Source organism: Montipora capricornis, chromosome 10 (genome assembly GCF_036669925.1).
Source record: "Montipora capricornis isolate CH-2021 chromosome 10, ASM3666992v2, whole genome shotgun sequence".
NCBI lineage: Eukaryota > Metazoa > Cnidaria > Anthozoa > Scleractinia > Acroporidae > Montipora > Montipora capricornis.
The window spans coordinates 43,310,745-43,323,763 of record NC_090892.1 but is presented as its reverse complement, the minus strand read 5'-3'; the positions used below and the strand labels follow the sequence as shown (position 1 = coordinate 43,323,763).

The window sequence follows — 13,019 nt, the reverse complement described above, 5'->3', positions numbered from 1 at the left end:
GAATGCTGTGAGGGAGTATAAACGGATTTCAAATTTGACAAAAAACTGCAACTGTATCTCTTGATACTTTTAATAAATAAATAACGTTCACAGTGGAAATTCTTTACTATTAAGAAAACTGTAATTGAATTTAAAGCTATATGTGGGTTCATTTATTAATTCTTCTTTCTTTCTTTCCTTCCCCAGCTTATTTAGTCATTTTTATGCATATCGAGATATTAGTCTGATAATTTCTTTAACTCGCTAAAATTGTTTATTTTGTGAGGACTTTTTCGAATGCACCAAATTTGAGCATACAAATTATTGGTCGGTCATGTGGATCAAATAAATTCATTCCACAAAAATACAATATACCAAATTACTACAAATTTAACCAACATTGTCTATCAATAACAGCAATAACCTCAAAAACACTTTAAATAAAATAGAACTTTGCTTTTCAATTAACTTAAAAGGGCACTTTAACAAATTCTGTATAAAATGATGGTAACTTCTATTCTGTCAACATTTGTACACACGTAAATCTACACTCATTTTTCCTTGTTTACTCTATCCACTTTAGCAAGGTTCTTGATGGGATTTTCATCCAACAAAATTAATATCCCGAGAGCGTGTCTGGGCCGTAGCCAGAAAAAAATATGATTGAGGCAATGTTCATGGTTAAATTCTCTTCGTAGGTATTCTAGGTTTTTATAATGAGCACATTTTAAAGACAACATTGAAATCACGCTCTATTATAAAAAAATACGAAAAAATGACTCAGGCAAGTGCCTCGGTTTGTCTCGTACTGGCTACGGCCCTGCGTGTCACTGCCTGCTTTAAGAGCAGACTCCAAAAAGTTTTAAGGTCAAATCGATTAGGTCGTGAACGCCGGAAGTGTTCAACGTGCCACTTCAACGTATATGTACACCCAAAACGAACAATGGGTTTAGTTACGATAGATTTGTTCCCATGCTCCTGTTCGTTTAGCCTAAAACGACTAATCAGGGCTCTGTTCGTGAGCAGTCCCTCTTTTTCGGCGAAGTCCGTTGCGAGAGTAAAATGAATCAGGGAAAAAAACATATCTAAAGCTACGGTAATACGAGCAAAAAGAACGTCCAACTTGTCTCGCAACATTGCTGCGAAACTAGTCGAAAAGCGATGTCGTACGTTTTACATCCCACGAACAACCTGTCTCGTAGCAAAAAATGTGTTGCAAGTTGCATGAATTCACGCCTCTGATTGGCCAGCTACGAGGCACGTAAGCTTAATTAATATGTGAGTGATTTTGTTGTGAAACAAGTTGCCTTGGAGTGGTAAAACAGGCACCATTTTAGAGATTTTGTTGATGAAAGTACAACTGACCTCTACCTTCTGCAACACGCTGCAGCAACTTTCAACACATATTTTTTGTTGCGAGACAGGTTGTACGTGGGATGTAAAACGCACAAAATCGCTTTTCGACTAGTTACGCAGCAATGTTGCGAGACAAGTTGGACGTTTTTGCTGCTCGTGTTACCGTAGCTTAACCGCTGTTACAATGTGAAATGTTTCGTGCAACTTGTCCCGTCACAATGTCGCCAAAATATTGCGAGACAAGTTGCACGAAACATTTTACAGTGTAACAGCCTCTTAAGGCTACGGAACAAGCCATGGAGTTTGATTTCTAAGTTGCACACACAACGCAAAAATGTGATTGGCTATCCGCCGGACATCTGTCAACAAGGTCCTACGCGACGCTTACCAAATTTATTTCTTCGCTGATTTATTTCTACTTGCTCGACAGACTTCGCCGCAAAAGAGAGACTGCTCATAGTCTCTGGTTCGTTTCCAGCGCGACGAATTTGGGTATCATCGATCTTTTAGCCATCGGTGACTTTCCCCATCTATGTGATGGCTAAATTTTCTCATGACTGGGATGCCTACTGTACAAAATCTGTCAGGCATAACCTGTAAGAAAATAATAATATTAGGACTTGTATATGACAATACGAGACATGATGTAGACGGAGCATGATCAGATTCATCAAAAAGGCTTGAATCAAATAGAAGGAGCACTTACAAAGTCGCTCTTCCTTAACGACAATAATAATCGGTGAGCAATTCCGAAGTATACCCAATCGTGATGAGGCTCAAGTTTTGCGTCATCGAAAGTCCCAAGGTCTATGGGATGGTTCACGCCTTGCACAGAATCGAGGCTTCCCTAACGGGTAACCAGTGCTTTGAAAAACATGGCGGTAGAGATTTTACTTGTGGTTAGTGAAACGGCGCAAATTGGACTCTGTAAACAAATTAACTTTGACCGAATTTCAAACGAAAAATAAAAACGATCTGATCGGAAGTGTGTCATAACAATTGATCATTTCATCCTGAAAGTTTAAAGTTTAGAAAAGAAGAATATTATTGATATACGAAAAGGTATCAACACCGCACCTCAACTGTGATTTCACTTTTTCCAAGTCTGAGGACTCCCTTGTGAAGGGGTTTCTTGGCGGCTGTGTGGACGCCTCTGCTTTCTATATTTTGAATGTGCTCCAGCTTCAAAGTATCAATTAAATGGTCATAAGCGGTAATGCACACTTCGCTACCAGAATCGACGGTAAAATGGATCAACTCTGATAACAAAGCCCCTAAAATTTAAGAAGATATTCTCATTTTCTTTGTTGAGTCCCCTTACCAGCGCAAATAAAAAATTCGTGATCGGGAGTTGGTTTAGTAACCAAGCACTCTTTGAGGGTGCATGTTTTAAAAGCATTTTCACATGACATCACGGCCACCATGTTGGTGCTCCAAAACAAAGGAATGGCGGCCATGATAGTGTATCATACAAACATACATATTTAATAATCCTAGAAGTTGTGAGACTATACAGGATACTAAAACAGTCAGCGTCGGAAGAGAGAAGGGGGGAAAATAAACAAATACCTAAATTAAATAATTTACAACATAATTATAAATATTTACATTGCGTTGGAACATTGTCTTATGGTTGGCAAAGCCTTTGCTTGGAAGGCAGTAACAGACTCAGCATTAACAGCAGCTGTCGAAAGACCAATCCAGAGGGAGATGACAACAGGGAAAAAAGAGAACTTATATGTACCAAACTAATCCTACGGGAATTGAACTCTATTTTTATGCAAATACTTTCTTTTGTTTCAGTAATCCAATATGGTTGCTGGTCACGTGAGTGAAAATGCTCTATTAACATTATTTGTAAAAAAATTTTCATTGCCCAACGTTTTTGTGGCCTCAACTATAACACAAGGTCCTGAGTATTAAAGGGCCATTCTTTTCTTTAGAATAAACTCAAATTAAGAAGCAATCCCCAAACCAACTATATTTGTTCCCTTGGAAACAATTTCTATTAAACTATTCAATGATCCTTGATCATAAACAGATCAAGAATCACTCGGCAATCAATGTCTTGATTAGCTGACTACTCTGGACTAAATGCACACCAGGGGTGGAGAGTTATGTCTTACTTATTGTCATAAACAGAGCTGATATCATACGACTCCACACTAGAGTTTAGGTACTTTCAAGTTAAGTAAATTTGAGCAAACTTCACGACTAACATGTGAAGTTGCCACTGTTCCTCAGTTGTGGTGAATGACTAAAACACTCAAAACAGATTACACACTTTAGACATTTTCATAGGCTCCCCATGACAGGTCATGCAACTGTGTGGCTAACCACTCGATCTGTTGCCAGACTGGTTGTTTAGCCAACTAACCATGCAGCCGATTAACTGGAAGACCTTCTTATTATAATTAATACAGCTGAATGAGAAATCTTGATAGACTGGCTGCTCAGCTGATTACTGTAAGTTGCAATATATAGCAAGTGGTCCCTTTCCAGTTATCATATAATATCATGTATGTATATACTTTGAATGATTATTAAACTCAGTGAAAAAAGAGATGTGTTGCAATTGGGGTTTCGGCTTGATGGCTTTTGATGGGTATAACACCCCTAATATTGAAACTAGGCAATTACCTTGTAAAGACTTTTTAGACTCTTCTGGGGCAATTGAGTGGATAGCATGTCAGTCCACTCAGTGACTGACTGACTCCTTGATTGGCCAAGTAAATGCGTTTCCAAACTGAGACCCAACTGACAGACTGACAAAATAGACTGAGTTCCTGGATGACTGATTGACAGACTGACTGACTATTTGACTGACTTGATGACTGGCTTGCTGGATGAGTGCTTACTTATTCATTGACCTTGTCTCACTAATTTGCTAGAGGACTGGCAAATCATGAAAAGCAAAACTTACTCAGTGACAATTTGCCTGAAAAACTGTTGGGATATCACTAGTTGAGTTGGTCTCTAATTGATTGACCATTAATTGAGGGCCACAAGTTCATCAGTAATGTTAGTTACTGTCACGTGTTACCCTCGTAAAATAAAGTCTCTCTCTCACCATAAAAGTTTATTTTTAATTGCCCAGTTCACAGCTGCATCTCTGACGATCGTTCGATATGACACCAACTGGTACGTAACTGGTCGATAGTCACCGCCAACTGACTGACTGATATTAGATAACACAACAATATTCAATATCCTGACTAGTTTATTTGTGTCTGGGACAAGAGTGGTGCTGCTAACTGCTGACCAAAGTAAATGGGTCTTCTAAAACAACATAATGTTGATCAGGTCTAGAAATTGCTGTGGCATTCACCTGAATATTGTAGCTACACAGGCCTCATCTTTGCGACCCAAGGGAATTGAACACCATTCGTGAAGCAAACTGAAGATGCAACAAACATACCTTCTCCTTTGCTAGATTTTAGAAACCCAGGGACGATGAGGAACTGATGCTTGTTTTCTGTCATTTCTGTTGGTTGCCCCCAGTATCCAATAACTTCAATTTCCTCCGGCTCCTGACATCGTAAAAATGATGCTGCAGGGAACAAAATGATGTCAAAAGAGGCAATTTTATAGATGGATGAGACAGGTTTTGTTAACCCTGATCAAAATTGCAGAAAATTGAAGGTGTTCCGATCACAAAAGTTCGCGATGCGATGAAAAGAAATTCAAGGACATCGTGAAACACTCAAGGCTAACCGTGATTGTAAGACTACAACACAGGAACAAGTTAAGCAGTGATCAGAGCGACAATAACACGGTATGTCACTGTGTCAAGTAATCAAATAATGTGAGAATCACTGAAACAAGCGATCAACTGAATACAGACAGAATCAACAACTATCTATCTATCTATCTATCCATCTATCTATCTATCCATCTATCTATCTATCTATCTATCCATCTATCTATCTATCTATCTATCTATCCATCTATCAACAGTGAGGCTGACTTCAGTGTATAATTTCTTAACTCAAATGGAACAACATGACATTGCTATATAATAGCTGAACAGCGCGAGGGTTTCACCACAGCGTCCCACAGAACTGAGAGTCAGCGAGATACGGCAGTTATCAGGACTGACTTTACCATCTAGACAGTGTGTTGCCTCGGAGTATAACTTACAAAAGAACAAAGTTTGAACGACTAATTTAAATAGTTTTGCGGAATGTAGGTTCTTTTACAAATGGTAAGTAAAGTCACTCGTACGTTGAAAAAATCATTTTGATAAATTTATAAATGAACGAAAAAACGAAGAGCTGGAATTTTATTGGAAAGGAAGAACAAAACTTTGAAAACTGAAGTGCTCTAACTCGCACCCTTCCTGTTAATCGCAGCTAAAATGTTGTAACACTTTGATGAGAATAAAGCAATTGATGTTGGAAATGAAAAATCTACGCCTTACGTTTTTGGAAAATAAGTTATCAAGGATACCCTGAAGTCAAAACAACACCGCTGTTTGCCAGAATAGAACGAAAAGCGGCAAATCGTGCAAGGACAAGCCTCAATCTTTCATTGTGATTTCAACTGTAACTACTATGTAACTCAGAAATATTAAATATTTGAATGCCAGCATTCCAACTAAATTCACAAAGGCACTTCTATGAAGCCAATACATTTGACCGTTATTAACCAAAGCTGTGGCATGACTTCGAATTGATCCCGTCTTCAATGGTTAACTCATCGGAAATTTTGACGGTTGTTTGGTTGTCTTTCTTGAGTTTTTGGCACAATGCTGCTGAGCTACGGACCTTATGTAGAAAAGAATATTCATCACAAGCAATTACCCTGACAGAGCCACATTCGAGACCTGTGCAAGTAATTGCTCGTTTGGCTCGGCAGTGGATAAAAGAACGAGTCATATAAATATTGGAGTCTGTTATACCGGTTGTAGAGTCTCCGCTAGATGTGGCACTGAATTCTCTAGTTTAGCCTCACATACCCTATCCGTGATTGGAAGCCTATTCGTGCCAATCATTGGATGGTATCACTCACTCTTAAATCACTTTGTTTAGTTTCCTCGTTCTTTTCAAGACTTGAAACCGCCTCTAACAAGTCTTTTCCTCTGCAATTTTATTTTGTTACTTGAAGAGGCAGATACGAATATTTTAACTGATGTGAACCAAGAATCTGGACCTCTGCAAATTTGAACCGAAGCAGTGACAATTGATGTGTTTCATCAGTACTCTTTCCCAAGAATAAAATCAAGACTACTTCAATCTTGTAGACTGACTGAGGCATTTAGGGCTGTAAGGGAAAACCCCTTCGTCATTAGGGAAATATCCCATTTATTTTGTTTGAACAATAGGTTTACTTATCAAAAATAGGGAATTGAATGCATCAAGAAATAAATTTGAAGAATATAACGTACATTGCTGAGATAACGATGTTTGCAGAACTCTGTAATTGTGACTCGAAGGTTGAGCCCGACGGTGACATCCTTGACGGAGCAATGCGGCACCAAAGTTAAAAGGGGCATATTTGCTCAAAACAATAATAATATTGTTTTCACCCACGAATTAATACAAAACGTTAAAGAACATTAAATAGTATTACTTGCCTTCCCTTTGAAATCTCTTTCGATGTCCTGGTAGCATTTTCTGCGTCATTGTTCTAAGTGTATCGACCAGTTCAGGATTCTGTAGATCAGAAAGAGAGTTGACTCCTTCCTTCCTGAATGCAGTGGTATAACAGCCTAATTCTACGTCATCCAGCCACCACTGAATAGCTATGTCCTTAGCTACAGAGTAACAACAGGATAAGAAGTGAAATTTTGTTTCAGTTTTTACAGAAACACCACAATTTCGATAGTGACCTCAGTTTATCAGGTTAAAAACCGCTTCGACCCCAAAAGCAATAAAAGTATCATTTAAGACAGAATGCCTCAAAGGATCGACTGCCGTTTGCCTTAAATAATGAACAGTTTGTGCTCGTTATATCAATACAGACAAATGTATTCATGAATACAGAAGTGACATGCAGTTACCTGAAGACAAAATCTTTGCCCTATTTCCTCCGCGAAAACGATATTCAGCAGATCTAAGTCGTTTTCTCCCAAGAGGAATAGATCAATTGCCCTCTCAAAGCCCTGCCTGTAAAATTTGTTGCGATATTTCTTTAGATTTAATTTATCAAGAAATAAATCCACGGCCGAACATTTTGATGCTGCCATCACAAACACAAGTAAAAGTCAAGTGAAAAACACTTTGATCATTTCGATTCCTAGCGCGTTATGACTGGAAGAATATATTGTCTATGATTGGTGTTACCTTAATTTTATTGTCTCTGATTGGCTCTTTGAAATCGATGGTTCTTGCGAGGGAAAAGCGTTTTGTCACGAAGGATTTACGCGACACGGTACTTGCCCGATCTTGCCCTCGAATCCTATTGTGTCCTTCATGACGTTGGCATTGAAAACGAAACCAAATCATGGCGACGGTATTGTCTTGTCGGTTTTTGCTCAAACTTGTCGTTTGAATGAAGCCGATCAATATTATACGTGAAGTATTGTTTATCTCAGCTTCAACCTTTCTATCGTTCGTTTGTGGTGTTAAACTTGTGAATTGGCGATTTGTTCAGCGAAGGACGACATTTCAGAGTCAAATTTTTATCTTAATTTGTGGCTGATTCTTGCTTTCGTTGACACAACTGGACAAAGTTCCCAGAGACACTTGAGGACACCGTTAGTATTTCCGATTAATTTCCTTATGCGGCATGGGGCTTGTTGATTGCGGCCTGTGGCGGATTTTGCCTTTCTTTATTCTTCATTTTGTAGGGTAGTGTATTTGTATTTTACTTTTTTGAATTCAAACATGTTACTACTGATGATATGCTCTTCTTCCTTTGGATGAGTAATATTCTCATATTCTTCTTTCAGTATGTAAATTTCGTTAGTTATTACATCTTTTAATTCAATTAATTAATCAATGAATCAGTTCCTGTAAATGTTCCAAAAATTTCACCCCAGAGTCGTATTCAAAATAGAGAAGTGATCCTTGAACTTATGTATCCACAAGCTCCCCAAGCTGAAAATACGTGGTGTATGCGACAGTTTGTGTATATAGAGAATTGTATGGGAAAATCACCGATCGTAAAAAAATTGTGTAAATAACTATCTCATTTGAAATAAAGTTTTCCTACCTCAAATGTGTGACGAACTTGTCTCTTTTGGCGAGTTTAGAGCCATTCTGACGCCGTTTAGTGAAGTTATCCGGAAGGCCGTTACTAAAATAATAGGAAGGCTGACCACTCCATCCATCGCTGGCCAGACCTCACTCCACAAATCGTTTTCTCCTCAACAGGAAAAGTCCCGAATCGCAATAAAAACAACACTTCCATAAAGCCCAATAAATTTCACTCCAAATACGTGTGTTTCGGCGGCCGAAAGACTCGTGAAGAACAAAAACTTTGTCTGAAAATTCACCTCTTCGGCTTTCCTTAGAGGCTTGTGACCGGGCAGTCAACAACGGAAACTCGCAAGATGGTCTCAGCCTCAACTCTGAGTGGACCATTTGAATTTGACTGCGCGCTGGCAACACGACCGTTGTTGACTTGTGACTTGTGACTGGGCAGTCAACAACGTTTCGGCCGCCGAAACACACGTATTTGGAGTGAAATTTATTGGGCTTTATGAAACTGTTGTTTTTATTGCGATTCGGGACTTTTCCTGTTGAGGAGAAAACGATTTGTGGAGTGAGGTCTGGCCAGCGATGGATGGAGTGGTCGGCCTTCCTATTATTTTAGTAACGGCCTTCCGGATAACTTCACTAAACGGCGTCAGAATGGCTCTAAACTCGGCAAAAGAGACAAGTTCGTCACACATTTGAGGTAGGAAAACTTTATTTCAAATGAGATAGTTATTTACACAATTTTTTTACGATCGGTGATTTTCCCATACAATTCTCTATATACACAAACTGTCGCATACGCCACGTATTTTCAGCTTGGGGAGCCTGTGATGTATCTGGAGAATTTAAGCAATTGGCAGATCATTTTGTTGTGTTCATTAAATGAGCAAAGAATCACTTCCTTTTTTTCTTCAGATTTTGAAAGTGTGATTGCTTAACAACTGATTGGCACAATGTTGAGCTTTGATTTTTGTCCAAAGGCTGCTTACTTTGAGTGTAAGTTTTGGATTTTATGGTCCGCCATTACTCACGTTCAAAACTGACCGATTGGACTTCAGAGGGTTGGATCTAGGGAAAATTGACATCATTTACTCACTAGCTTAAAATTTCAGCTTGTAAATGGAGCTTATTATACATGCAAAACAGGAGTTCAATAATATTCTGAAAAAGCCCAAAACTCCCCGTGCTGCATATAATTCAGCTGCGTACACACTGAGTCTTTGACATCATTTTCTCCTCAATTCAGCTCTGTCAAGATCTTAAAGTTGGTAATGGTTGACCATTAATTAGGAAAAGTCTAGTTACAATAAACAAGTGTCTTCTTGAAATCAAGGCTTAAAAATTGGGTCACTTACTGTTTATTTACATAGTTTTGAAATCCAAAAAAAAAAAAAAAAAATGATTTTTTGGTCATAGTAGCACTTTAAATGGTGTTGTTGAAGAAGCCTTCTTCAATGTTTGCATTGGCAGAGTATTTTGGAGTATGCCAAATGGCCAACATTATAAAATGGGTATTTGACAGAAATAACTGCACATATATGCAACAATAACTAAAAGTTAACCATTTTAAAGATCGGCACTTAGACCTAGTTACTGCAGACATGTACTACCACAATTGAAAGCTGATCATTGGGTATTCTGCAAACACCCCTTCCCTGTTTGCATGAGTGATGTATCATTTTAAACTATTGCCTTTGTCACAAGTTTGTTAAAAAAAACATATCAGTGTGATTACAACACTGCTACTCATTGTATTGAGAACTTGAAATCCTTCTTTGAAGTTTATGAGATAGAAAACTGTAACAGGTGAATATGTTATCTCTATCATTTGGCAATCTTCATTTAGGTTATGAATATTACTGCAAGTATGAAACTTCAACTACAATGCACATCAGAAAAATATAATCCATTAGATCTATTTTGGTTCCTTAAGGCCTCACACTAGCAAAGTTTTAATGATTTTCCTTGTGAGATACAGCATCAAAAGCAAGTGTACAGAAAGAAACCATTGGTAGAAATGGAAGTGCATTCCTGGAACCAATGTAGGGTCACAATCCCTCCTATGTTTAAGGGGTATTTAGTTTTAACAATGGTCAGAAGGATAACAATCAAATACACTTAAAATCATAACATGATGACTTGCAAAAGCTCTGTAGACAGCATGATACTCATAATGCACTAGATACACATGTTCAGACCTCTCTCTATTTCTAAGAATATGTGTTTGAAAAGACTCTACCTACAAAACCCCCTGTAGGGAGGATTGGGGGGCGGGGGGTAGTGGACAGTTGGATTTGTTTCATGTTACATTTGATGATGGTTGATTGATGCTAACTTTTTTGCTTTCAAAAACCATAGCTTTATGCTTGAAAGCAGACAAAAGTGTGGTTTCACACACTGTATAAAAACCAGTCTGTCGGATCGGTTTATTAAAAAATTTATGTCACTTAAATTCCCATGGAAACCCAATTTACAAAATTGCTCTCCTTCTTGGGTGTTTTGTGTTGATATTGCATAGGGCATCATGATTGACACTTAATACTGGGGATTTCCTAATGCCAATCAGCTTCTGCTTCCACCAGTGTAATTTTGCATTGTTTATGTTATATACTTAGAGCTAACCTTTAAAAATATGTCTTCAAGTATTTTGTATCCTTGTAAAGTAAAATCAAGAGATGCCTTTCGTTCAAGCCGCAAAAAAATAAAAATATCATTCAACAGGCTAGGTCAGTCGGTATTGCGAAAAAGTTAGGAGTTTTGACTTTACCTGGTGGTCATGTTGAAAACTGCGTCTCTTCTAACCTTACAAACCCCTGCTATTATCTACTCCTTTTCTGCCAACCCTCACCGGTATATTGACCCCACGTTTCCCACCACGTCCCCAAGTCGCTTGCCCTACCGTCCCCATGCAACTTTACAAGGAATTTAGCAAACCAAAATACGAAAGTCGGAAACAGAAATGAGGGAGTCGGAATGTCCCCTCCCCCCTCCCAAAAAAAAAAAAAACAAACAAACAAACAAAAAACAAAAAAAATAAAAACAAACAAATCGTCGATGTAACCGTTGTGGGAATGCGAGTAACATTGGTCACAAAGTTGTTGTCAAACAAACGCTCGCACTAAGTGGATTTATGTTATGAAAGTAATAAGATGCGCACCGATTTCCGAGTTCATGTCTGCCTCCTCTTCAAAGCGAGTCTAAAGTGCGAAGTTTTTGTGATGGTTTTTCATAAGAAAAACTTCGCACCTAGACTCCCTTTGACGAGGAGGCAGACATTAACTCGGAAATGGCCTATTAGTTTTGTGGCTTGGGAAACCCATGCATGTCAAGGATTCCGGAAACCCGAAAACAGAAACCAATTTCGAAAATAAGAAAACCAGATAACTATTAACGCGAAGGAAATGAGGCTTGAAAAAGTTTTCGTACATCGCAAAAAAAAAAAAAAAAAAAAAAAAAATATAAGAGACACGTTGTTGCTCTTGTTGTTTGTTCAGACAAACCTTTTATCAGAGTTTTCGTATCGTTCTACTTTGTTCATTTGACTTGATGTCACATGTATGGCCCACCTGTGACGTCAACTCAAAACCAATTCATACAGAAGCAATGTGAAAGTAGGACGATACAAAAACTCTCATAAAAGGTTTGTCTGAACAAATGTTTAGTTTGTTGGTTCTCTATTATGCTCCGAGAGGTTTTTCTCCGGGTTCTCTTGTTTTTCCGTCTCCTCAATAACCAAGCTACACTTTTGATGTATATGGGTTATTGACCAAGCGTGAGGTCAAGATGGCTGGATATTGGCCAAGTTCTTTTTTTGCGTGTTTATGGACCGAGAGGAAGCCGAGGGCCATAAACACACAAAGAAAGAACGAGGCCAATATCCAGCCATCTTGACCGAACAAGCTTGGTCAATAAAGGATTTATCAGTATGGGATAGAACACCAAAAAAATGATCTTTGTTCTTGAGGGACCAAGCGAGAAATCTCGAGCGGGCAGTAGAGCTCCATCTTGCCCGCTCGGGTAGCGAATCACAGCGCGGGATTTGGTTCATCTTGCCCGCTCAAGGAGCTAGTCATATAATAAGATTAAGCTCTGTACAGTGTCCCAGCGCTAAATAGACTAAATACAGTTGACACTTAAAAGAAAGTTCATCATCATCATCTACATCGTCATCGTCATCTGGTGGATCGATGTTGACGTGGCAACTTTTGTTCACCACGTCACAACCTGCGATCTCAGAATCTTAGGATCCTTCTTAGAATGTTGCCAGTTCCTATAGTCCCTATAAGCGCCCCTTTCGGCAACGCTTCAAATTGGACATTAACACGCAACCGATCCAGTCACCAACAACCCCCAAAGCTCCAATTAACAACCACAGGCACTACGTCGGTTTTCATCTGCCACACGTTATATTTACTATCATCACCATTCTTCTCTTATTCTTCTTCTTCTTCTTCTTCTTCTTCTTCTACTTCTTCTTATTGTTGTTGTTGATGGATCCAACTACACTGCAAGGTTGAACAGGATTTAAAGTTATAAACAGTT

General features: G+C 38.6%; 1 protein-coding gene across 1 annotated transcript; it reads right to left on the bottom strand.

The window, feature by feature from the left end:
* Window positions 1-52: 52 nt before the first annotated feature.
* On the bottom strand, window positions 53-7,588 carry LOC138021729 (uncharacterized). Its single transcript, XM_068868718.1, has 5 exons — window positions 7,337-7,588; window positions 6,911-7,090; window positions 4,754-4,885; window positions 2,413-2,609; window positions 53-1,929 (listed from the first exon to the last, which is right to left on the bottom strand). The coding sequence occupies exons 2-5, from the start codon at window positions 6,957-6,959 to the stop codon at window positions 1,831-1,833; spliced, it is 477 nt and encodes a 158-aa protein (XP_068724819.1). The 5' UTR covers window positions 6,960-7,090; window positions 7,337-7,588; the 3' UTR covers window positions 53-1,830.
* Between the last annotated feature and the right edge of the window lie 5,431 nt (window positions 7,589-13,019).

Bases quoted from the DNA above. Each gene is read 5' to 3' on its own strand.
- LOC138021729 (XM_068868718.1), bottom strand. From the start codon at position 6,959: ATGACGCAGAAAATGCTACCAGGACATCGAAAGAGATTTCAAAGGGAA. The intron at 4,886-6,910 runs GCAAGTAATACT...TGTTCCCTGCAG, and splicing joins AAAGAGATTTCAAAGGGAAG to CATCATTTTTACGATGTCAG. The intron at 2,610-4,753 runs GTATGTTTGTTG...CTTAAATTTTAG, and splicing joins AAAATCTAGCAAAGGAGAAG to GGGCTTTGTTATCAGAGTTG.